Source organism: Mchenga conophoros, linkage group LG1, assembly GCF_057382185.1.
Source record: "Mchenga conophoros isolate Kocher_MC1m ecotype Shallow Benthic linkage group LG1, M_conophoros_male_GT1.1, whole genome shotgun sequence".
Taxonomy (NCBI): domain Eukaryota; kingdom Metazoa; phylum Chordata; class Actinopteri; order Cichliformes; family Cichlidae; genus Mchenga; species Mchenga conophoros.
This window is the reverse complement of record NC_140526.1, coordinates 15,655,764-15,683,068: the sequence shown is the minus strand read 5'-3', so window position 1 is coordinate 15,683,068 and position 27,305 is coordinate 15,655,764. Positions and strand designations below refer to the sequence as shown.

Genomic DNA, 27,305 nt, shown 5'->3' with positions numbered 1-27,305 from the left:
AATGTGCAGTAGTAGCAGCAAGCAGGTGAATTCTGTACATTAATATGAATAGACATCTGACTATTTTACTGGATAGACAATATAAACATGTTTAAAATTAAAGGAATTTGAAATGTACATTGTTCCTTGGTTTAGTGTCTGGAAGAGAGTCCTGTCTCAGTCAATTATAGATGATGTGAGATGATGTGAGCGGGCGGGTGTGTGTGTTTAGGGCACGGATGGCTTGGGGATAGAAGCTCCTCTTGAGTCTCTCTGTCCTTTCCCGGAAGATGCGGAACCTTCTACCAGAATGCAGAAGTTGGAACTGTTTGTTGCCAGGATGGGACGGGTCCTTCAGTATCTGCGCTGCTCTAGTCCAGCATCTCCTGGTGTAGGTGTCCTGAAGCGGGGGGAGAGCAATCCTGCAGCAGCGTTCTGCTGTACGGATCACTCTCTGGAGAGCTTTTTGGTCCTTCACACAGCTGTTCCCAAACCACGATGTCATGTTCTGTGTGAGGATGCTCTCCACAGCGCCTGTATAGAAAATCCTGAGGATCTTTGGAGAGACCCTGAACTTCCTCAGTTGTCGTAGGTGGTACAGGCGCTGCCTAGCCTTTTTGGTCTGGACCTGAATGTGGGCAGCCCATGTCAGGTCTGAGGAGATGTGGACACCAAGATACTTGAAGGACTGCACCCTCTCCACTGGAGCTCCATTGATGATAATGGGCTTGTAGTCTCTGTGCTGACCCCTTCTGAAGTCCACCACCAGCTCCTTGGTCTTGCCGACGTTCAGCTGGAGGTGGTTGTCCTGGAGGGGGTTGTTTTAGCTAGTTGAGCTCAACAAAAATGGAGGAAACTCGGGAAGAGGTTAACGTCAGAAACTTTTGCAGAAACTGGAGGAACTGCTGCAACTATGTTTTCCAGAACAAATTTATGTTTGCGAGTTTGGCGGCTGTTGTCCTCGGTGAGTTACACTTGATTTGAGACTGTTAACATGCTCTAGCTAACTTTCTTTAAAACAATATGGTAGTTAATTAGGACTTGTGGAACACAGTTAACAAAACAACCACAAAGTCATTTTTAATATTTGTGCTTTAACAACATTAATTTATTAAACCGATTTTCTAATACAAAATGAAGATTGTTTATACAGGTAACCTCAACAACTAAACAGGCCTTTTTGCTGCCTACACCTTTGGTTGCTGGGCTAATCAAGCCTCCCTGTGTTAGCTGGGCCTCCTAGCACTGCTATTTCTGATATATTATTATTATTATTATTATTATTATTATTATTATTATTATTATTATTTGCACCCCCAGAGTTTAAAGGGTGCCTTGAGATTTTTTTCCAGTTTTGTAACATGCTTATAACAAACTACGGTAACTGCTAGCAGTGCTGAGAGTTAGCCATAAAATAACTGTGGGTGTAACAGCACCATCCACTGGACCTGATCTATGTGACCCCAGATCTTATCAACAGGCATGGACACTGAACAGATCCTCCACACACATGAGATGTTTTTTTGTTTTTTTTTTGTCATCAACAATTTTTATTTATTTCATTTTAAACTTCAATAACAGAACTTAAGAATAACTACATAAATAAATAGTTTAAAAAAAACATGGGATGTTTTTTATCTCTTTATTTATGAAGTATACACGGAAGTACAACAACAATATAACAATCCAAAACAGATCTACACTACAGACATATCTAAAGTTTACTAGGCATAATCATCTTTACCTTAAATAAAATATTGGAGGTTGAAGAAATGGGTTAAAAAAAAATACAAATGAGAAAATAAGAGTAAAATTTGGTAAATAAAGCTTGAACACTAACAAGATGTAGAAAACAAAGGCTGGTTCATTCTTTTAAAAAAGTTTTATAGTAGTGGAATGGACAGTGTCATATAATCTGCTCCTCCTGTTGAGCACAGTGTATCAGCAGCAGGTTAATTCAGTGGAGAATATTCATCTTCAACTAGTATGTAGGAAACAGATAAATGACAACACACATCCCCTACAAGGTGTCTTTTTAACCAACAATTATGAATTGTATTATGTAAGTCATGTATAAGTATGTATAAGTCATTAGTACATTATTCAGTAAAGAAGTAAATGTTTGTAATCAAAAAAACCCCAACAAATGTTGGCAATGTGTTTGATTTATATTCCATATTCTATGGTATTGTTATGTTTTTGGCTCTTGTTTTGGCTTCACTATTCAACTTTCTCCAGTTTTTCTCAGATTTTTCCTCTTTCTCTGATTTCTGCCTCCTCTCTCATGGTCCTCCTGCCCCCATCTGTCCACTTATCCATCTGTTTTCTGTTGCTCATTGAGGTCTGGGTTCCTCTCCAAAGCCAGCTCCTCCAGCTCTTTTGGATGGACACCAATCCATTTCCTATCCAGCTGGGAGACTTAATCCCTCCAGTGGGGGGGCATCTGACTTCAACCACTGCTCAATCCACAAAGCAACAAAACCCTATGGCTCCTCCTGTAGGTGGTGGGCCCCCACGAGAACGTATGTGGCTAATTCAGGCTGAACCTGACTGGGTCCCATTGGTTCCCCGGCACCATGTCCTCCAATGGAGAGCCTGATTACCGCCACAGAAGAGGCAACAATCTGGCAGAAAAGACTGGAAAACCTGCCAATGGGTGGGCAAACCAAAAGGCTGCCCCACTTCTCTACCTGAGAGACAACAGAGAGCGAGAAAGAGAAGAAAAGGGGAAAACAAGCCCAAGCACGAATTATATTTAGAAGAAATGGTACAATAGCTTATTAAACACTAATCCAAAAGCAAAATAATATTTGTTAATGATTAATCTTTAACTTGGCATCTGTACATGTTTGAGAAATTAGGTTGTTTATTTTGTTATTGAGAATAAATAAAATTGTCATATTTTGTTTTAACTGGTCAGTGTTTTGTTGTGTTTAAATTCACATTTTCTTTTTAAATCAAAGTAAAAAAGAAGAATTTCAAATAAGAAATTTTTAAAAAGATGTCCTTGATCATTTTTCACTATACGATTTTTTTATAAGATGAAATTATACTCTTTTTTTCTCTTTCATAAAAAAATATTAAAGTTGTGTTTTTGCATGGCTTTTGTATTATTCCTGCACTCATTCATTTTCAAAACATTCATGAGCTGTTTATGTATTACTTTTATGCAGGACTTGCTGTTGGCTTGGTCATCAGGAGTGTCAACACTCTTGCAGAGGTAGAAAAAACTACCTCGGCTTTCCAGGAGAAATACTCATGCAGATGCTTCAGTTCATTACTGGTCCTCTTATTGTGATCTCTGTGATAATAAGTAAGATAGTGGATCATTTCTCACCAAATTAACTGATATATTCTGGATATCTAAAGTGCTGTGCAGACGTCTTGAGCCACATCTCATTTTTCAGATATAGTTTCCAAGGAGCCAGACTTGCTTGTAATTTTAAAGTGGTCTTGAGCAGTAGTTCTCTCTGCTTTCGGAGGATTTCTTTGGACATTGGTGGCTTTTTCACTCATTTTCAGTCCAGTGATCAGTACTATTTTCAGAGGAATGGTTTTTTGTTTGCTCAGCCACGTAAACACTGTATAACACACACACACACACACACACACACACACACACACACACACACACACACACATATACATATATATGAGAAACAGTCCTGGCCCTTCAGCTGAGCTATCTAGTTTCTAAAGTCTCAGTGGAAAGGTGGATGTCAAGAAGCTGCCTTTCTTAAGCAAGAGAAATGAATGAATTCAAATTTGATATTTTGTGCAGCATGGTGGAGGCTCTGTCACAGTTTTCAGCTGCTTTTTAGCCAGTGATGTCAAAATTGATGGAAGATTTAATGATGTGATCTCAAGCACACTGCCAGTACAGTAAAACCATACCTGGATAGGACAACGCATAATGGAAAACTGTCTGTCATGGCTTGGCCTCCCCAGAGTCTAGAGCTCAACATTATTGAGGCAGTGTGAGATCATCTGAACAGAGAACAGAATAAACGGGCGCCGACATCCACAGAAGGCCTGTGTGATGTCCAGCAAGAAGCCTGGAGAACTACTCCTGAAAACTACTTTGAGTTAAAGAAATTACAAGAAAGCTTCCTATGAGAGTTCAGGTTGTGCTGAAGAATAAAAAAATAAATCTTGACTTTCAAGCTCATTAAAATTTCCCCCTTATTTACTTTCAACACATTTGCATAGTACTGTACTGTCCTATACACAAAGTCCTAATAAAACATAAAATTATAATTACAAAGGCAGTTTCTTGAAAATAGTCGCAGTGGTGACTGCTGATTATTTAGAGTATCTTGAATACTGTGTCTGCATAAGCCTCACTAGCACATAACTCAATATCGCTAAATGCACTGATATATATCTAAAAATAAATGTTAAAAATTATTTTTTTTGCAATTTAAAAGAACTGACACTTTCAATGGATGTAATATATACAAAAGTAGTGATTACAAAATAGTTGCGAAGCATTTATAACTCACATTTATTTGTCTAAAGCTATATTTACAAAAGACGTCACTTCATCAATATCACTTTCAATAAACAGCATTATCATTTTTAGTCACATTACAAACTTAATTTAGTCACATTTGAATTACATACAAATAAAAAAAATAAAAAGGTATTTGGACAGCATTATAAATATTACTCATGTACGTTGTAAAACCTGTTTTATGCCATTTTAACATTCAAACTAAATTACCATCAGGTATTGAATATCTGGATTTTAATTATGGCTGCTTAAATGTAGTATCTCTAATCTGGGTATGGTTTGTTTGAAAGTCTGCTGTGTCTATCTGCTGATTACTGTATTGTCTTGTGTTTTATACTTTTACAGGAGTTGCTGGTTTGACTGCTTCTGCCTCCAGAAAAATAAGTATACGTGCAGCAGTATACTATAGCTTGACATCAATTGTGGCTGTGATTACGGGTAAAAGACAAAACTATAAAACAAGAAGCCAGTTACTTTCAGATTTTTTGTGGACATAATTGAAAATAGGAATGTCTGTTGTAGTAAGTAGATATAATCTAATCTGAAGCTGGAAGCATCTTTCCAGCACCTTACTGAATTTATGCCACCAAGAATTAATGCAATTCTGGAAGCAAAAGAAAGTCAGATTTAAATATATCGTTAGCTTCATAGCATAAGTGCCTAAGTCATTGACTTAGTCAAATGACTTAGGCAATTATGCTATGAAGCTAACGATATGTAGTTTTATTACTGTGTAAATTAATGTTAATTCACAAAATGCTTCAAAATGACCAATAAGGACGTGCCCAGAAGTTGGGTGTGTTTAGCAAGACTTACTTTCGCGTCTTATTTGTGGTTCTGTATCTCTGTGTATGTCTTGCAGGATTAGCTCTGGTGCTGATAATCAAGCCAGGAGCTACTTACAACACTCAAGATATCAAAGAAGGAGATGAAGAAAATTTCTCCACTATTGATGCTTTGTTGGATTTAATAAGGTGACTGTATATACAAGCAACAACAAATTGCAGTAAAGACTGCCATGATTTTTGTAGATGGTCAGCATGAGGAAATGAAAATATTTATGAAGGTTAATTCGTTTCTTAACAGAAACATGGTGCCACAGAATTTGTTTCGGGCCTGTGTCCAGCAGGTATTTTACCTTTCCTCATGCTATGCACACACCACTCCCTTGTTTGTTTTCAATAAAGGGTGAAATGTAATATTTATGCGATCTATGCGATTTTGTGAGCTTACTTTTTCAAATAATAATACATCAAATAACTGTCAGGCCACTTCTCTTACTGTGCTCCCCCTCTTGCTTCAGAATACCGCTGAAATTCATTTGGTGGCTCACTACGTTGATGATGTCAACACGCTTGGCCTGATTTTCTGCTCCTTTTTTCTTGGACTGACACTCAAGCTGATGGGGGAAAGAGGGGAGATCGCAGTTGAAGTTGTTACCATACTCCATGGGACCATAAAATATGTTATTAACTTAATGTTAAGGTACAGTGGAACTGTATAATCTGTGGTGAAATAGAAGTAAAAATATATGCTGCCTGGAGGTTTTCTCTCACTGTCACTGTCTAATGATCCATTTTTTGTTTCTTCCAAGTTTGAGAAAATTCAGGAGTCAAATGAGCTTATTTCACCAGAGTTGAATGAAGTTTTGTGTTCTGTAACTAAGACTGGAGTTTCTGGATGTAACTCTGAAAAAACTGGAGTTTCTGTTTTCACTTCTCAGCCAAGTTATGTTGATCCCGAGCCACCTGTTTTTGGATCAGTTAATAGTACAGGGAAGGCTTCGGTAGTACTAATTAATAGTGAGCTTTCAGATGTAGATTACATGTGTGAATCTGTTATGAAATTTTCTGACTTGGACAATCATAATCTCACTCAAGACATTAAAAATGCTGTTCAAAAGACTATTTGCTGCTCTGCTCAAAAGACAATTTCTCCTACTGCTGAACTAAACAGGGACAGTTCAATTTCCCAGCCAGATACTGTTCAGGCTACACCTCATGAGACTGTTGTTGGTGTTGCTTCACCCATGTGTTACGCGGCTCACCAGCCAGTTCATTCTGAGGCTGCCTGTGATAAACCTCATGTTTCCATTATCTCCTGAGTTAAATTTCACAAGCCCAGAGTATGCTCATTCAAAGACTGTTTGCGTTGCTCATTGTGAACTCTTCAAGACTGTGCGTTCTGTGATTGTCCAGGTTAAGAGCAACAAGGTGTCATCTGCTGTTAACAAGCTGGCAAAAATACTTGGTTTGAACACTGCAGAGTTGGTTGCTCAAGTTAAAGTTTTAGTTCCACGATCATGTCTGTATAAATCTGTGCTCCATGCTTTTCAGCCAGTAGTCCTGGGAACTGTGTGTGCAACTTCCCAGGCTGCATTTTGTAAGACTGTGTTTAATGTTGCTTCACACCCAGTTTATTCAGACACCGCTTGTATGAATTCTCCAGCACCTGTGACTGCACCTGAACTCACCTTTCCTAAGACTGCTAATGTCAGCCTGGACAACTTAAGAGTAGCAGTTTTACCAAGGTCAGCCAGCCGGCTCGGTCACTCAGGCACAGCTGGCTGCCGGCGGAGCTCACGGGCGCGTCACTGAAACCCCCCCTGGCTTCTGCTCCGCGGCTGCTGAGTGACCCTTCATCTGGGACTCTCCAAAGTTTTGCTAAAAGTGCACAAATATTACACAATAGAGAATTCAGAAATCACATTTGATAGTGCATACTTCATTAGTTCATATTAATAAATCTAATAACAACCATACACAGCATTACCTAAAACCAAACTAAAATTAAAAGGGAAGGCATTGGTTTATTATATTAGTGATATTAACATATTATTATTAATAATGTTTATTGACATTTCTATGCCATTTACAAATACCGTCTGTGTTATATCTAAAGAAAAGCAAAAACACTAAATAAAAACCAAGTGTTCAAAATAATAAACTGTGAGCTGCACATACAGTTTGGAAAGAAATAATAATAAAAAAAGAAATACAAAAAATACGAAACAATCGTTTTGCATTTATATGTAGTAAAAGCGTGTGTACGTTCATGTGACGTCATGACGCAGCGTTTATCGCGGATGTAAACACGGAAGTTTGTTTCACGTGGAGGGAAAATCAATGATGGCACCGATTCTCGAGCGTTTCGTCAGCCCCGGGAAAGGTAACGGTCTCCGGGCAACGGGCAGGATACGCAAAGGAGAGCTGGTGATCTCTGCCGAGCCGCTGGCCTGCTGCGTGTCCAACAGACTGGCCAAAGAGGTCTGCCACCACTGCTTCACTCGGTAAGAAGACCGGGTGTGCTCGCTCTGTCAGTGTGCGAACAGCCTTTTGTGGAAAGGAAACGCTGCTGGGTGGTTAGTAGTGTGTTTAGTTAAAGTGGAGGCAGTGTGATGGTTGAGGACTCGCTCTGTGCTTGTGGGAAGATTAAATAGGTAAATGATTCCCATCTATGTTAGTTTGAGTTTACTGAAGGTGGTCTATACGGTCTACTGTATATCATAGACTGTATAGTCTTTATATATAAGTGGGTGCATGGGTACTATGGATATTTCTTGTTCATAATAGCTGCTAAATGATAACATTAGTAGATGTAGTTCTTCAACCGGCCACGAGATGGTAGCAAGGCTCCTTCATGGAGGAGGCAGACTTCAGTTATGATAATCTGACAGTGAAATTTATAACAGGAAAAAATCTTTATAAGTGCTGTAAAAACAATAATATCAACAATATCAACAACCATGAACCCCTTCTTTGTTAATGGGGGAACGAATATCAAACCAAGCACTTCATGGTTTAGACGGACTTTCTGATCCAAAGTTCAGCTTCACTTTCAATATATGTAAATTTTTCTAGTGAAATGTTTAACATCATTTGTCCCATCCACGACACAACATTTGGTCTATAAGATCTTTATGATAGATCAATATTGATTTGTTTTGACTGTGACTTTCTTCTTACGAATACAGTCCAAGTAAATGGAGTTCTGGAATTACTTTTGAGATAATTTTCTCATGTCACTCTGACCTCAGCCCATAGTGTTATTAATCTTTTAGTGTCTGCATATTTGGAGCATATTTCTGATTTAACTTGGCATAATGTATAAAGGGTTGCACTAAAAAAAAATTACAGTGAATTTGTCTAAGGCGTGCAATAACTGACTTAGTATAGAGTTACAAGTTTTCACAGGACTATATGCAATCCTGGGGAAAATTAAGTGCACCCCTACTGCTACGATAGGAATTAAATATAGGTGCACAGGTGTGCTTATCAAAAAAATGTATATGATTGAGGTCAGCCTCTGTTTTAAGCACTTTTATAAAAGCAGACATTTAGACAGTTTCCTAGTCTGGAGCATTCAAGTCTGTGTTGACACAATGCCGCAGTTTCCCAAGAGTGGACTTCCCAGCAAATTCACAGTAAGTGCACAGAGTAAGTGCAAAAAAACCAAAGAGCCATGCCTCAGACTCTACAGGCCTCACTTAGCATGTTAAATGTTGAAGTTCAGTTAGAGAAAGGCTGAATATGTGTGACTTTTTTGGAAGGGGTTATGGTAGAAAGTCTCCTCTCTCTATATAAAAGTACACGGCAGTATGGCTTAGGATTGCAACGCTGCATCTGAATAAATGACAAGACTTCTGGAATAATGACCTTTGGAGAGAGGATGAACCATATTGTGTTAGAAAACTTGGAAATGTTATTATCTTTGCGTTCATGACCAAGGACTCAAAGCCAGTAATACCTGTTGTGGCTTTTGTTGGTTGTATGATCTAAACATGTACTCTTGTTTAGATATAGAATATGCATTAAGAGTTAGTATGCACTATCAGTTGATATGGGGCCTCATGTTGGGTCCTTTATTACTGCCTGATTCTGAAGCTCTGTCCTTTATGCTGCTAAATTAATTTGTCATTGGGATACCAAGCAGCAAACTTACTGCGGTGTGATGTTTGTCCACATGTATACAGCACTAAATTAGCCTCAGATTGTTTTTTGTACTGACCAAGTTATTCTCTTGAAATTATAAATAGTTTCTCATATCAAATTCATAATTTTTTTTCCATTTTTCCTGATTATATGTGGGAAGGTACACATTATCCTTTATTTGCATCAATCTGATGACTTGTCCTTGGTTTCATCTCATTTGCTGCTGTTATTTTTTTTTTTTTTCAGTTTGATGCTTAATGATAGCACTGTGGTTTTCTCTACTGTAGCCAAACCTACTTAATCAGGCTAAATGGACGTATGTGAATTTAATGAGGCTGCTAAGGAGAGAAACAAGTGTGCTAATTTCTGGTGCAAAGTGATAGGTTAATTACTGTGGGCTATAAACAGTACATATATGAGCCTAGGAAACTACTCCGCCTAGGCTGCACTGTCGAGCGCAGATCCACTGAGCGTTCAACACAGACAGCATTGTCAGAAGGAAGAGTGCAGGGCAAGCTAGCAGACAGAAGTTAAGCTCTCCTTGCAACATGGCAAATTGAACCTCCCCCACCCTCATTCAGATCTGGCGTTTGGAATTATTTTGGTTTTCATGTGACGTATGACCCTGAAGGTAAGCGCGTCATGGACTAAAGTAAAACAGTATGTTGGATGTGCCACGCAATGCTCAATTACATGGGTGGGAAGTAGTGTGTTAGTGCAGTTAGCTCATTAACGTGTTAGCCGTCTAGCCCCACGCACGGGGCGATCAGGGGTAGCTCGTTAACGGAGATTTGCCGTGTTGTGGCGTTAACGTCATTTCAACGAGATTAACGCTGACAGCACTAGTGGGAACACAACGAATATGACTGCACATTTACACCGACATCATCCTAGTGCAAAGACAAGTGGAAGCAGACAAAAACAACAAGCATGCATGCTACAAACTTTACCCGAGTCATTTAGACAGCCGTTAGCACATGATTCTCCTCATGGGGACCTGATATGTTTAATATTGTGGCGAGCTCAGACAAGGAGGAGACGGAGGTGTCGTTTGGTCTTGCTTCCCGTGAGCTAGCCAGAGAGCACAGCCGTTTATTGACATCTGCAGAAGAACACTGCCGCTAGCTAACTGCTCAGCGCAGCAACCGCACAGCAACAACAACAACAACACACAGGGCGCCCTCTGACCCCGGAAGGACACGCCGTCGCAGCGAGAGGGCGTCACCCGTCACTATGGCAACATAAACAAAACATAACTGTACAAACAGAACCCTAAACAGCCCTGACCCGCTACATAGCCCCCACCTAAGGGGTCAGTCTCCCCGACGACGCCATTACCCCACACAAAGTCCTGCAAATGTCCAGGTGTCTTCTTTTGGCGCACCGGCCGGTCACGACCGGCGGGGGAAAAGTCACTCGGGTCAGAACATGGGGTGCCACCATCATCCCACTTCTGACACCAATGTGGCGAGCTCAGACAAGGAGGAGACGGAGGTGTGGTTTGGTCTTGCTTCCCGTGAGCTAGCCAGGGAGCACAGCCGTTTATTGACATCTGCAGAAGAACACTGCCGCTAGCTAACTGCTCAGCGCGGCAACCGCATAGCAACAACAACAACAACACACAGGACGCCCTCTGACCCCGGAAGGACACACCGTCGCAGCGAGAGGGCGTCACCCGTCACTATGGCAACATAAACAAAACATAACTGTACAAACAGAACCCCGAACAGCCCTGACCCGCTACAATATGCTGCTGAGAATATAGCCCAGAAGAAGCGTATAGTATAGCTTTTATTTTGGAAAGAGCCATTTCTCTGTAATAAACTCTCTTTTCCAAAGATGAGTGATTCCTCAATCAGATTTATTTTTTTAATTACTTTTGTTTCAGCAACATTAAATTTAAAAACTGTACTTTTGAGTTAAAATATATATTTATAATTTTAATAAATGACAAATTAAAAACGCATGAAAAATTTTTTTGTATCGAAAAAATATCGAACCGTGACACCAAAGTATCGAACCGAACCGAACCGTGAATTTTGTGTATCGTTGCACCCCTAGTGTATATATAAATATAAATATACATATATATATGTATGGAATACCTGTTTTTTGGGGGAAAATGGCCAAAAACACACTGAGGACCAAGTTGTATGTGCCAAATGTGGAGCAATCCATTTGAACTTAAGTAGGACAGTTATCTTTCTTGGATTTCTGTCTCATCGCTGCCTTGTTAAGGAAAGAGTGGGTCATCACTGTGCAGGCTCCAGTTGTGACACAGCAGTGACAGTCAATGATCAGTACATTTGGCACCGCAGCACATCCACTTTATCCACGGTTAATGACGTTAATGTGGGGGATGGAACAATTCTATTCACTTAACTGTCCAAGTGCCCCAGAGATACACGCTGCACCTCACACTGCTTTGTTAGAGCAGCAGAAGACTGTCGCCGTGTGCCAATAGCTGCAGTGTATGCCTCCTCCGTTAGTTACTCAAATAAAAGCTTAGATAATAGAATAATAGTAAAGAGATAATAAACACTCTGCTGGAATGTAAATATGCTACATGAACTAACTTCAGGACAGGGCTGTTTATTTTCTCTATTGTTTCTTTTTTCCGAGCTGCTTCCTATGCATAGTGACAAGATGAAGATGAATCAGCCAGCAGATAAGAGGGAATGCAAAGGTTATATAAAATAAAAACTAGTGTTTATATGTAAACATAACATATAACAAGTAAAAGTACAATAAAGGGAAAATAGAGAACCATAGAAATGAGGCAAGAGGAAAGTAAGAGAAAGATAAACAGCCAGAGAGCAAGAAGTGGGAGGGGTGACTCATAATACAGTACAGATTTAAGTTCCTCCACAGCCCAACGTATCATTGTGTCTTCCTTAGATCCCTGCATTCAAATTGTGGACAGATAAAACAAGTGACATCATAGAAAGTAGGCAGCCATCGCTGCTGAGTAAGCAACTGATGCTGTTTCTACCTTGTGGCGGCCAACTTTGCAGCACTCGTCAAACCAGCTAAGAACACGTTTCTGCACCTTATGCAGTTGCAATTGGTGCAAATCGTTTAAAACCATAACCGATGGGACAGAAATATTTAATTTAGTTGACAGATTGTCAGCAAATTGACTTTAATTTAATTGATTTAACCATCCTCCAAAAAAAATGGACTAGTGTGCCCTCTATATAAGTTATAAAGCTGTTATGGAGTCATATACATCCTAATTCCATCACATGACCATAGAACGAGTAAAAACACCTTCTTTGGACTTCAGTATGTGAAAGTTTGTACTTTGTAGCCCTCGGTCCAAGTCTAAAGAGTCTGAAGAACAGGCATAGTTTTTAACTCAAGGCTACAAAACAAGTGGTGCTGTTTCAGTAGGAACATGTGTTTTTGATGTGCAATCTGTCTTTTTCACACAGCCGGTAGCAGTTGCTTATTAATCAAAAGTGTCTATTGGTTGTGATAAAAAGTTGGACAAAAAAAATATGGGATTGTTTATTTTCTGGCATGACGGTCTCTTTGTTTTACACGCTGTTTCAGGACTTCTGGCTACAAGCTTTAACATTGTAACTTGACATGTATTCAGTTCAGTTGTGTCAAAAGACACAAGAACACAGAGTTATAACAAGATAAAATCAATAAAGAATTAGAGTTCATGTCTCTGCAGAGTTCAGCTATTTTTCTCTGTGCTGTGGGCAAACACAGGTTTGTGTGGGCGCGTGTGGGATGATTTAGAATAGGACACAGGCCATAGGTCATGTTGATCATGTTTTTGAGGTATCGAATAAGTGCTTTTTGCTACATCAGCTTGTCGTGAGGTGGACATTCATCAACCCGAGTGTGTGAATCTTATTATTGATTTTTAGCATTAGTGAGAGATCTGCAAATTGTGTTATCACCAAAAAACATTAGGGACGCCTCGTGCGCACGCACAGGCAGAGTTTGGCCTCAGAGATGTGAGGTGTGTTTTCCCTGTTTTCACTAAAAACACAATTAGTCTTCACAGCATGACTGAGTGTTGAAGAATGTGTGCAAGTGTGCAATTATTTGTGCAACTGTATGCAAGAACAGAGAGACGTACTTTATGTTTGTGCGTGCGTGCGTGCGTGCAGGAAATGAGCAGGTGGTGGGGTAGGGGGCTTCAAAGCTGAAGTTAATTACAGGCCTTGAAGGCTGTATGTAAGTAATGACTGATAAATGCCGAGGGAGTACATACGCACACACAAACACACACAAAGAAGCACACACATCTCAGTAGGATCAAATCGCCAGAGGTCAACAAACAAACAACTAGAGGTTCTCAGACTGACAGAGAGTGAGGAGGGGGTGAGGAGGGATGGTGGGGAGAACAAAGGCAGGAAATAAAGAGAAGTGTTTTTTTATAGTTAGAAGAATTTCTTACCATTCACACGGCACAAATGCAAATTCAAACCACATTTGAAATGCAGCCACATTGCTCGCCAATTAACTAGAAAACAAGGTGTAACAATCTCTTTGTCTCCAGGTTTTTCCTTTTTGGAAAGCTGAAGAGACTTTGAAATTCATCAGAGGTGGAAAGTTTTTATTGGAAATCTCAATAGTTTAACTCTTTATAATAATGTTATACATTATATTTGGACCCCTTTGTCTTCTGAAGTGTCAGGGTTTTTTGTGGCAGAGATTGAACAGTGTGCTGGAAACACTCCTCAGAGATTGTGGTTCATATTTACACGATAGCGTCACACAGTTGCTGCGGATTTGTTGACCACTGATGTGAATTTCATTTTAAACCACCTGTGTCGCCTTTCTGTCCTCGTTATCTGTTTAAAGCAGGAAAAAATAGACCTGGTGTGAATTTTAGTGCTGCAGAAAGGAGAGCTGTTTATTAAACATGCTGCGGCATGCCTGGTGGGATCACAACAATTGTCTTGAGTGGGTTCGATCTACTCCGGTAACCCAATGCTGAGCTAAATGTGTGGGATAGAGTGATACAGTTTAGGCGTACCTCTGTAATTTATAGTTCCCAAGCATGGTGTTTTTTACAGTTCCAGTTGAGTTGCCATTTACAGGAATGGTCACTGATCTGATCTGAACGGTAAATGATCACACTCGTGCAGGCTGTTTGTTTTGATGGGTGAAAAAATAAAAGAGGAAGTTCCAGAAAAAGATGGAAATATGAAAGACACGACTCGATCTCTCATGGACAGATAACACATCAAACATACACCCACTTTAAAGGATTTTTCTCTTTGCTTGACAGACCAAAGAAGAGCTCAAATATGTTCTTTCTGCAGTGAGGCTGGCACGTGTGTGTGTGTGTGTGTGTGTGTGTGTGTGTGTGTGTGTGTGTGTGTGTGTGTGTTAGGTGAGGGGGGCAGGGCAGCATTATCTCTGTCAGATGAAGTCTTTATATGTGACACCAATCTCTCACTCATTGTCTCTTTGGACCACACACGCACACTGTAGAAGAGTGAAAACAACAATAACAAAACTGCTAAAGCTTTTGTCTTATTTATAGAGGGAAACTTTTGATTGAAAGATAGATGAACCAGTTTTCTTGGGGTCTTACGCATTTCAAGGCACATAAGGAATATTGACAGTTGACGTTAGAGTTTTGTTCTGCTTTCAGCGTTACAGGGAAGCCAGTACAAAGAAAACAAAAACCTTTTTCACACATGCACCGCAGAACATTTTTAGATGTTACCCAACAGAGGTGCATGTGTGTGCAAATGGATGTAGCTTGATTAGACGTTTAGTGTTCTTCATTTTGCCAGCTTTCTATTATGAAATCCGTATTTTGTACTAAATAGTCTTGTTATGGTCCTTTTTTTTTTTTGTGTCCCGTTTGGATCTTTAGCCATCAGAATTGTTGTCTTAAGGCCAAGAAAGATGCCAAGCAGATTTATTTTACCAAGTGGATCATCATGGCCTTGCCATATTGGTCCATTTGATTGACCTTTATTATAATTATGTATTTATTTTATTTTCGATTGCTACAAACGGGACAGACATGACTGGGGGATAGGACAGGGAGAAAGAATGAAAGAAAGAGAGGGAGAGAAAGAAAACCAGAGGGGAGAAGAGACGGTGAGAAAGGGGGGAAGAAAGAAAGAAAAACAAACAAAACACCTGGATCACCTGTATTTAGAAAAAAAAACAGAAGAGAAAGCTTGTTATGGTCTTAAAAACATTTCTTAAATGCTCTTGAGATGAATCCTCATTAAATACAAAGATAATGAGGTAAGCTTATGTGCAGGTAATCTCTGTTTGGGGAAAAAGGTCAGGCTTCAGACTGATCTAAATGCTCTGTTTCAGTTTTCTGCTTTTGGCCCCACCTTGTGTTTGCGAGGGACAGCCAATAAGAAGAAAGGTGGCTTAACCTTCCATCTAATAGCCACATGGTTCCAAACCTCAGCCTTAACTTGCTTCACTAATCTGGACCGCCCCACTGTGTTTGTGCTGTTCAGGACCGTGGAAGCTTTTTACATTGTAGAAGAAGAAGAAGAAGCTACATTTGGCTGCTCACTTATTCACAAGGGGTCTACACAGCAGGTAGCTCTGCGTGATTTGGTGGATTATTATGCTTTATGCTTCTCCTAAGGGATCTGACAAATGGTGTGGCCTGGTATGTGGTACAGACCATCCAAGAGGTTTGTGCTTCAGTTTTGTTAAATGAAACTTTATTATGCTTTGCCTGTGTCGCACTCCTTTATTTTGTAGGTGCAGCTTGCTAACCAAGCTTGCTAGTGCCAGCCTGTTGAAGACGTGTATAGTTGTGTTGGTCTTTACTGGCACTTCAGTGTTATATAAGCACAGAGATTCTTACATCATAGAGAGGAAGATGCTGCAACAGAAAAGATGAAATGATTGCTTCTATTTCTATACCACCACCAAATGACGACGCCTGTTGTTTAGCAGAGGACTGCAGCGATTCCAACACATCCCAACCGCCAGTATAAATTGTTAGGCTTAGTTTATGGTCGCCACATTGGTTGTTGCACACGCCAGCTGTGAAATTACCACGCCCCGTAATGGTTTACAGCTGATTTCGACTTCTGTGCTGAATCTTTGTAGAACCTCTGATGTAAGTGACTGACTCAGTTACCAGCATTCATGCTGTTGGTGGGTTAATTACCTTGTTGTTGTGTCCTGGTGTTTCACAAGCAGTACCAGCCACAATAGAAACAAATAAAATGCTGGGACATTTTTCTCCTCTTTGTCCCTGCTCTGTGTTTGTTTGTTTTTTTAAAATATATTCAAATATGATATTGTTGTACTTTTAGTAATCTCACTCCAGGAATTTGGGGCCGTTTTTTCATTTAGGGTTTGGACTTGCTTGTACTATTATAAACATCTGCATTATAAGTACAAAAACAGTGGTTGGCCTTCATCTTCTGCCTGTTTCAGACACAGGATGAGGTAAAGAGCTGTACTTAGGTCCAGTGCAAAATGAATAAGGTTTATTTTGAACAGCATATTAAGCTGCTCCAAGGAAAAATATGGAGTTGGAAATGAGCATAAGTTCTCTTTAAATACATTTTAAGAGCAGTTTATACACACACACACACACACACACACACACACACACACACGGATAAGAGTATGTGAATGCAGTGGTATATGAAGCATACAGATTACCTCTTTAGATGCATTTTGACAGGGCTACAGAGAGAGGAGCACATGAGAGGAGGGAAATGGTTCAAAAGGCAAGTCACCGCTCTTCTTCCTCCTCCTCCTCTCTTAACCTGCTCCCTCATTTTTATTCATTCTTCCATATGCTCATTCCGACATATGTCTCCCTACCTCTCTGCCCTCCTTCCACATTTTTTTTCTTCCCATCTGCTCCCCCCTTTCTTCTCTCTCAGTTTTTCCTCACCCGTATCCTCCATCTTCTCATTCCTTATCGTTCAGAAGCATTTATTTTGTCCCACCTGCCTCTGCTCCCTGCTTCACTCCCGGGGTAGATTATTTTGCTTGCATCTGCTTCTCACTCCTCTCCTCCTCCTCCCCTCTGTTCTTCATCTCCTGCAGTTGGATACCCAGGTGTCTCAAAACATGCACACGCACACACACAGCTGTATCATTTGCAAACCAAGTGATTTGCTGTAAACTGGGAACACACCTTCCCATGTGTGTAATGCTTGGTATTATTCATCTAGCAAGCACATCTGTTTATCATTTTTTGCTGTACTTGTGGGGACCACATGCACACACAGAAATTTTATTCGATCCTCTGGGGGATGATTACTTAGTTTTTTCTGGCATAGTTTGTATTTTGCAAGACAATTAATGAAACCCTGTGTTTTTCCAGCATGTGCGTAGTTCACAGTGTTTGTGTGAGTGTGTTTGTATTCTGAAGAAATCTGGATAAATCCACAAAGCTCCCTGTTGATTCACATTATTGTGATCATAGATGGTGCATCTGTTACTTGTGGATTCTGATGTCTCTCTTTGGCATAAAGGGACAAAAACTAGAAAAAGACCAATGTGGGTAAAATTAGTTTTCTGAGAACCATCTGAGATAAAATTGCAAGCATTCATGTACTTAACTCATTCATTTACTCAACCAGAAAATATTTGAGTTGCTGTCTCTGACCAGTTTGGATGAGTTTTTTCTTTCCGATAATTACTGGTTGTGAAATCCAGTCCTGCAGTTTTTCTGACGTTGAATTGGGTTTTTATGGAGCCATGTGAGCATCTGTAGTGCAGACGTACTACACGGCTACGTTTCACAGTCGAAAATTAATTTTAGTCGATATCAGCACACTTCTTTTGTCAAATGTAAATTCAGGTTGTTCAAGATTTGGCCGTCAGACATTACTGTGAGATCAAACCACAACTATGCATGTTTCTAATGGCTTTATTCCCTTTACAACCATTGGTTTTATGATTTATATTTGCTTTTAAAATTCTTATCACCTTCAAATTTACTACACCTATTTAGCTCCAATGCTTATGTATGATCGTATATGTTTTATCATTGTGGAAATGCAAATATACTCCTACACTTTGAAATTATTGTTAATATAATGCCACCTGTAATCTTTCCAGATGGGGTTTTTATCCTAACCGATTCTATCCTTGTTTTCTTTTCTTGTTTTGTTTTTTTTAAATTAATAGATCTCTACATTTTCAACTTTTGCTTTTGTCTTGACATTATTTAATTATTGTGATTATTTTATCCATTCTTAATTTAAACATGATTCTGAGTAACTCTGAAGGAAGTAATAATGACCAAACCTGGACTAGGAGCACAAAGGCCGTATTTTAGGTTTGTATCTGTGTTTTTCCTTTGTACAGAATATCTGTTAACTATGGTAATGAGGCAACAAGAAGGTGATGCCTCATCATCCTGTGTGAGACCCCTCAGGTGTCAGTGAATCATCTTCTAAACAACCATTAAGAATTCAGCAAGGGTACTTAGACATCTCAAGATGCAGCTGTTCCCTCCAACTCTCTCTGTGAAACACACACACACAAAACACACACTTAAATCCGTGTAGCTGCAGATGCCTGCAGGGTAATGATTGGATGAACTGTGCAGACTGTGCTGTTATTGCATAGGTGAACACAGTAGATGGCAGTCAGATACCTTCAGAAAGTGTTTAACACTCATGGATGCTTTGTCTAACATTACATTAGTGTACAAAAGTCTTGAGCCACCTCTCATTTCTTTAAAGTGGTCTTGATCAGTAGTTCTCCAGACTTTCTGGAGGTTTCTCAAAGCTTTTCTTTTTAATCCAGTCCTTGTACCTGACCAGTTACAGAGGAATGTTTTTATTTAAGCCAATTAACACTGACCTATGACTCATTCAAGCATGAAATGTCCTTCAAGGGATGAACCATTGTTGTGGAAACACATGACAGACTTAGCAAAGAGCCAATTTAAATTGTGTCTTTAGGCACTTTATTATTATCAGCCTGACACAAAAACACATCATTTGTTCCTATTTCTTTAGTTGAATCAATGAAAAATGATTACAAAAAATAAAGGTATTTTTGCACTATTAGATCTTTGACAAATGATGACATGATATGGAAACTCGACAGGTAGAGGACATAAAAAGAGGCAGGCCTAAAACACTATCTATAGCAGATAACCAGAATCCGAAAGTCATATCCGTGAGAAATTGGGAAAAATTAAGCAAAGACCTGACACATTACGTGGGAGTTGTGTCTGGACCTTCAATTGATTCATGTACTATTTGCCAACCTTGGGGAGAAAAGGCTGAGGTTTGCGTAATTATACAAGAACTCGACTGAAAGCGATGCGCAGTAGGTCTGTTGAGTGATGAGTCCAAATATGAAGTTTTTGCTTCCAGTCATTGTCAATATGGTCAGGAGAGAGGTGCAACAATGTCCACAGCCATCTTTAAAATACAGTGGAGACTCTGCCATTGTTCGGGGTGCCTTTCAGCCTTGGTGTTGGAGATTTCTTCAAAATTGGTGGAACTCACAACACAGGAAACTACTGAGAGGTTTTAGTCCATCATGCAGTACCATTGGCAACAGTTTCGTTTTTCAGTATGACAATGATCCCAAACACACTGGCAATGCTGTAAAAGCATACCTGGATAGAAGGCACACAATGGATCACTATCAGTTGAAAACTGGCCTCCCCAGAGCCCAGACCTCAAGATTATTGAAGCAGTGTGAGATCATCTTGACAGAGAACGGAAAGAAAGGCAGCCATCTAGGGCTGGTCAATTAATCGAATTTTAATCACGATTACGATCTGGGCTTTCAACGATCATTAAAAATGACTGAGCCGATTATTAGCCCCTCCCTCGTGCTTTACTCTTGCGCTGCTCCGTGTGGCAAATCGAGCGCACCTCTCTGCATTTCGAACACGCGTCACAACAATTAAGAGGACCCGAGGGAAGCTCAGAAAGCTAAGCAGAAGTTATTTGGAGAGGAGAGTGACTGCCGTTGGTTGAAAAGAGAGGTAAAAAAAACTTCAGTGGTGTGGAAACATTATGGGTTCGTGGAGTCAGACGTGGATCAAGTAGAAATATTGTGTAAACTTTGCTACAGTGTCGTAGCTGCACCACAGAGCAACACTGCAAAGTTCACTAAACATAGATGTTTGCATTTTTCATTTATTTTTTATATTGCAAACATTTGCACTGTTATCAGTATTTGCACACTATTTTATATTATTTTTTGACAATCTTTAAAGTCATTATTCAATACATTGTTATTGTTAAATAAATATCGTCAAATAATCGAGATCTCAATTTCAGTGAAAATAATCGTGATTATCATTTTTGCCATAATTGAGCAGCCCTACCAACATCCAAAGAAAAGCTCTAAATGTCTTTCAACAAGCCTGGAGAATTATTCTAGACTACTTAAAGAAATTACAAAAAAGCTTGCCAAAGAGAGTTCAGGCTGTGTTCACCTTCAACCTTAATAGAATCCTACACTTTGGAAACACTTTTTTTAAAAAAATACATTTTTTTTTTTACCTTTTATACTGTATTCCCATGCATGTTTGCACCTTTTTATAGGTTGCACCTGCTTCCCTCTTTTCTAGTAAAATATAAAGAAATGAGAAAAAGCTCAAGACTTGCACAGTCTTTGCATTCTAATACACAGCAGTAACAGTGCTGGCAGTGAGTTTCTGCTGGAATTGGCTCTGTTGCCTTTGCTGGAAGAGCTCATTTGTCAAGCACTTTCGAGAGGGATGTGTTTCACGTTGTCTTCACACTTCCAAGCACTGCAGACAAGAAAAAAGTTTCTTAAGAAGATCATGAAAATGTTTGCTTTATTACTCCAACGTGTGGAGCAGTAGAGACCTTTCACAGGAGCTGTCTTTCCTGGATAGTAATGGTGAACAGGGTATAATAATTCCAGATGACAACATATTGACATATATTTAAATTTTTTTAAGTAAATTAAGAAAAAAGAAATATTTAAGCCAAAAAAGCAGCAGCCAAAAACTTACAAATAATTATTCAATGAATCAAAATCTAAACATTAAACATTAAGGAGCTTAAAATGAATGGTTTCCTTTTCTGTCCATTTGGGAGCAGAGCCAGAACAAATGTTACACAAACTGTTCAGCTGCGTGTTTTGTAAATGGTGCAGAGGATGGTCAGCATGCAAAAATGATACACTCACTGATCACTTTATTAGATACAGCTGGTTAGTACCAGGTTGGACCCCCTTTATGCCTTCAGAACTGCCTTAATTCTTTGCAGGATAGATTCAGCAACATGCTGGAAACATTCTTCAGATTTTAGTTCATTTGAAATTAACCTGATGTGATATCTCCCTTTCCATCAAATCCCTAAGATGCTTTTGGGATAGGGATCTGGGAATGGTGGAGGCCGTTTGAGTAGAATGAACTCAAGAAACCAGTTTGAGGTAATGTGAGCTTGGTGTTGAGACATGGGGGTTTTATCCTGCTGGAAGCAGCCAGCAGAAGATGGGTACACCGTGGCCATAAAGGGATGGACATGGTCAGCAACTACACTCAGGTTGGCTGTTGTGTTTAAATGATGCTCAGTTGATACTAAAGGGAGAAAATATTCTCCATATCATTACATCACCACTAGCCTGAACCGTTGACACAAGGCATCAGGGATCCGTGCTTTCATGTTGTTTATGCTCTTCTGACTCTGTTCTGACTCTGTCATCCAAATGTTGCAGCAGAAATTAAGACTCATTAGAGCGGGCAACGTTTTTCCAATCTTCTATAGTCCAATTTCATCACCCTGTCTAAATTTTGGCCACAGTTTCCAGTTTTAGCTGGCAAGAGCAGCATGTGGTATGGTCTTCTATTGCTATAGCCAGTCTGCTTCAAGATTCAACATTGTGAACCTTCAGGGAGGCTCTTCTGCATACCTTAGCCATAACAAGTGGTCAACAAGGAATTCAATTCTCCCTCAGAAAACTGCCACTTACTGGATGTCTCATTTTTGGACTATTCACTTAGAATGCAGGAAAATCCCAAAAGAGCAGCAGTTTACTAAAACCAGCCTGTTTTGCTGCAACAATCCAGTTTAAAGTCAGTGCGCCCCAGGGTGGCTGTGGCTACAATGTAGCTTGCCATCACCAGTGTGTGAATGTGTGTGTGAATGGGTGGATGACTGGATGTGTAAAGCGCTTTGGGGTCCTTAGGGACTAGTAAAGTGCTATACAAATACAGGCCATTTACCATTTACCCATTCTGATGCCTGCCTTGAACTTGCAGGTTATCTTGATCATGCCTACATCCCTAAATTAATCGAGTAGCTACCATTTGATTGGCTGATTATATGTTTGTGTTAACAAGTAATTCGACAGGTGTACCTAATGAAGTGGATAGTGATTGTACAGAACCATTTCAGATTAACTCTGGATTCCTCCATCAGGAGACACAAACAGTGTGTTAAATCAGCAACAATGACAAATTACCTCAGCAAATAATCTGTTTGCATTGATATCATTTCAATTTTAAGGCTACAGAAACATCTCCTAGCAACAACATGTCCGGGGATGACGTTTCAGTTGATTCTGACAAAGCTGTACTTTTGTATTTTCTTACTCAGTTGTATATAGTATTTTATTTTATTTCATTCCAGTGTTTTCTAATTTCTGCTACATAACTTTGCACTTTTGCTGTAACGAACGAAATTTCCCACCTGTGGGACTAATAAAGGTGATCTTATCTTATCTTATACTTGTGGAGTCGCTCCACATTTCTTTTTGCTGTTTAGATTAATGTCTCGGTCTGTCCAACAAGTCCCGAAGCCAGATAGAGTCACAGTGTGGTCCTGGAAGTGAGTGTGACATATGTCGCTGCAACACTGCAGTGCTCAATGAAACACATCAAACTTCCCCCACTGTCTTCCCTCTAAACCTAAATCAGCTCACGAAGCTCATCCATATTATCATACAAACAGCTCATATTCACCATGGTGATCGCATGAACAGCTCCAGCTCTGAAACTCCATCGTCTCCTTCACAGCTCCTTCAGGAATCGCAGGCTTTGCTCCAGGCAATAGAAATGGCAGTAAATATACTGCCCAGAGCATAATGTGAAGACAAAAACACAAGCAGACTTATAAAACCAGACTTTAACATATTTCCAAAAGAAAATATGGCCATATTATTAGGGGTGCAACGATACACAAAATTCACGGTTCGGTTCGATACTTTGGTGTCACGGTTCGATATTTTTTCGATACAAAAAAATGTTCATGCTTTTTTAATTTGTCATTTATTAAAATTATAAATATATATTTTAACTCAAACGTACAGTTTTTAAATTTAATGTTGCTTTGTTGTTGCTTTTGTCTGCTTCCACTTGTCTTTGCACTAGGATGATGTCGGAGTAAATGTGCAGTCATATTCATTGTGTTCCCACTAGTGCTGTCAGCGTTAATCTCGTTAAAATGACGTTAACGCCACAACACGGCAAATCTCCGTTAACGAGCTACCGCAGATCGCCCCGTGCGTGGGGTTGGACGGCGTCAACACGTTAACGAGCTAACTGCGCTAACGCACTAGTTCCCACCCATGTAATTGAGCATTGCATGGCACATCCAACATACTGTTTTACTTTTGTCCATGACACGCTTACCTTCAGGGTCATACCTCACATGAAGACCAAAATAGTTCCAAACGCCAGATCTGAATGAGGGTGGGGGAGGTTCAATTTGCCATGTTGCAATGAGAGCTTAACTTCTGTCTCGCTAGCTTGCCCTGCGCTCAGTGAATCTGCGTTCGACTACTCCGCCTAGGCTGCACTGTCGAGCGCAGATCCACTGAGCGCTTAACACAGACAGCATCTTCAGAAGGAAAGTTGATAAAAAAAAAAAAAAAAATTGTATTGTTCGATACATATGCGTACCGAACCGAAAGCACTGTATCAAACGGTTCAATATCGATACGAGTATCGTTGCACCCCTACCATTTAATGTTTGTAGCCATTGCAGACTACCCTAGGAAAATAAAATAAAAGTGGCTCAGACTAAAAAAATTACAGTCATGCTCATAAATTGGACGATAAGTTAATAACGGAGGTATCATGACAGTCCATGGCAGTGGATTTATGTTAATATTTTTATTTTACATATATACTCACACACCATTACTTGTCATGTTGGAGTGAGACGTACCACGCTGTGTTGACCGCTCAGCCTGAAAATGAGAAAACTCACTCAGGCACGACTGGACAGCCCAGAGACGAGAATACCACTAATTATTAACATACACAAACGCACACGCACACACAAACGAAATCTCATGGATGCCATGTAGCAGCCAATACTCGCGGGAAATTAATTATCATGCTACACACACCAACAGAGGAATGCTGAGGTAGGCCTAATTAGGTGTCTGATAGCGTAGACTTAACAAAATTTACCACATATACGCCCATGTGAGCGCAGCGATCTATCCTCCTGCATATCAATGGAGAAATCCAGCATTTTTCAGTCACTTCACCTAATTTTGAGTGACATCGTTTTATTATTTCTTTTTTTCTAATGTTGATGTTTCTCCCTGTTGTATTTCTTTCACTTCTGGATTTTTTAATTCTTCGCTAATTTCTATTTTATCCACATCTGTGTCATAGACGAGGCGTTTGTGTTAAAAACAAAACATGCTTGTGTTTGTGCTTTCCTGATCTACAAAGTCATAAAAGCATATCGCTGTTGTTTGGAGGAAAAAAATTAAAGTAGGCACAACATTATATACGTTATACTTCACTGACTCTGCTCATTTCTTTTTAAATGGCGTTCATTGTAAAATATGTAGAAAAAAAAAGGATTTTTTTTCTTGTAAAAATACTTATTGTTACACATTCAGTTTAATTTGATCTAGAATTTGATGACTATTAAAATTACTGAACATATTCTACTGTGAAGGGGGGAAAAATTCTCTGCAAGATGAAAGGGAACCTTATGACGAAGCATTGTCTTGATTAACCGTCTCTTTTGATGTCTTTCGAGTCTGTGTGTGCCCCCTTTGAGTAAAAAAAGTTATTTTGACTGTTTTGTGATTGATTGTTGATTCATGTCAGGAAAATCCCAATTGCATTTTTTCCAAAAACGGGTAATTTTGCATTTTGTTTCTTAAAACTCTGGCCAGTTCCCAGTTGTCACAATACTATTATTATTATTATTTCTGCACAAGTGAGCTTTTCAATCATAATAAACAAATAAACCTTAAAATAAAATCACAAAACAATGCTGACTAAAGTTACAGATTTCCCAGAGGATTATAGGGTCCACCCTTAAAAGGCTGCTTGTTGTTGTGTTCGGTACGATGGGATGCGTTCGTTGTTTCCACAGCGAAGATGTGAGGTGCAGCTTTGAAACAAAGTCCTTTTGAACTTGTTCTTCCAAACTTTGTGGCGCAAATGAAGTGAAAAACCTTCAAACGGCAGACACAGCTCCACTGTTGGTAAAGGTGTTTTCTGTGGTTGCTTCTATTTATTCGTCATCTGTCTTTGCTGTCACTGTAACCCTCCCAGTTCTTAAGAGTGTTCTTGCTAATTACCATTAGCCATTGAGCCATTCAGCAGTGCAATTTTACAAATGTGCTGGCAGTAATGTTAGAGTGTTAGTAGTGTTAAGTGATTGTGTACCTTTGCCCTGTTAAACAGATTTAGTGATGGATTATTATTGTTGTTGTTGTATATTAATGAACTGTGTGAGTTAAATTTATACAGACCCCTCGTTCGTCAGTAGGAAGTATTACAATCTATTCAGTCCACTTGAAAAGCCACAGTTGACATTTTATCTGTTCAGAATTATAGTGATGCCCAGCACTAATATACTGTATATAAAAGATGGACAAAGTAAAATATCAAGTCCTTTAAAGCTGCATTCTTTTTATTGGCAAACGGGGGCTACTGTTTGTTTCTAAAAGAAGTCTGTTGAGTATAAATCTATGGGAAACAAGTGTTAGGTGGAATCTACACAGGAAGCGGTTTACAGTGACATGGCAGCAAGAATACACTGAAAGTCAACAACATTCAGGGAAGAACATCAGTGATTGCCATATGTGGTAAATGCATTATAGGGTTACCCTGGTAACCATGCCTGAAAGTGCGACAGCAGCAGGAGATGAGCGTTTCACTTCCCAGGGGACGCCCCTTTATTGAATACATCATGAATGATCCCTATTATGTTCATAAAGAATGATAAACAGGATGTAAGTTAGGGCACTCATCACATCTCAGCAGCTTAGTCATGTAGACATGGTCAAGACAACCTTCTGAAGTTAAAAACTGAATATCAGAATGAATAAGAAATGTGATTTAAGTGACTTTGAACATGGCATCAGATGGGCTGGTCTGAGCATTTCAGAAACTGCTGATGTTCTGGGATTTTTCTGCACATAAATTTCTGGGGTTTACAGCAGGTCACTGGGCAAAAATGCTTTGATGTCAGAGGTCAGAGGAGAACAGCCAGACATCTTCCAGCTGATCGGAAAGCAGCTATAACTCAACTAACTATTCATACAACGGAGGTATGCAGAAGATCATCTCTGGAAGCACAATATATCAAAGCATACAGGGTTATAGCAGCAGAAAGCCAAGAACAGGTAGCTAAGGCTACAAGACTGGAAAATCATCGTGTGGTCTGATGAATCCTAATTTCTGTTGTGACATTCAGATGGTAGGGTCAGAATTTTGCATAAACAACATGAAAGCAAGGATCCATCCTGGCTTGGTTTCAATGGCTCAGGCTGGTGTAATGGTGTGGAGGATATTTTCTGGGCACACTTTGGCCCCCATTAATACCACATAAGCACTGTTTGAATGCCACAGTCTACCTGAGCATTGCTGCTGACCATGTCCACATCCGGTACTAGCAGCGTGTACCTAATAAAGTGGCCCCTGAATGTATACATTATTAGATATGACACTGACAGGTGGCTTTAAAAAGAGA

General features: G+C 39.6%; 2 protein-coding genes across 2 annotated transcripts in view; both read left to right on the top strand.

Moving 5' to 3' along the window:
* The first annotated feature begins 89 nt into the window (after nt 1-89).
* On the top strand, nt 90-6,835 carry LOC146583122 (excitatory amino acid transporter 3-like). Its single transcript, XM_085257615.1, has 6 exons — nt 90-943; nt 4,838-4,930; nt 5,355-5,466; nt 5,579-5,621; nt 5,796-5,977; nt 6,829-6,835. Exons 1-6 carry the CDS (start codon nt 826-828, stop codon nt 6,833-6,835), a joined length of 555 nt encoding a protein of 184 aa, XP_085113741.1. The 5' UTR covers nt 90-825.
* Nucleotides 6,836-7,586: 751 nt separating this feature from the next.
* smyd3 (SET and MYND domain containing 3) overlaps nt 7,587-27,305 on the top strand; it is a 102,205-nt gene continuing 82,486 nt past the window's right edge. Inside the window, exon 1 of the mRNA XM_085267567.1 lies at nt 7,587-7,781. Within this exon, the coding sequence (XP_085123693.1) occupies nt 7,618-7,781 (164 nt within the window). The 5' untranslated portion in view covers nt 7,587-7,617. The remainder of the gene's footprint in view (nt 7,782-27,305) is intronic.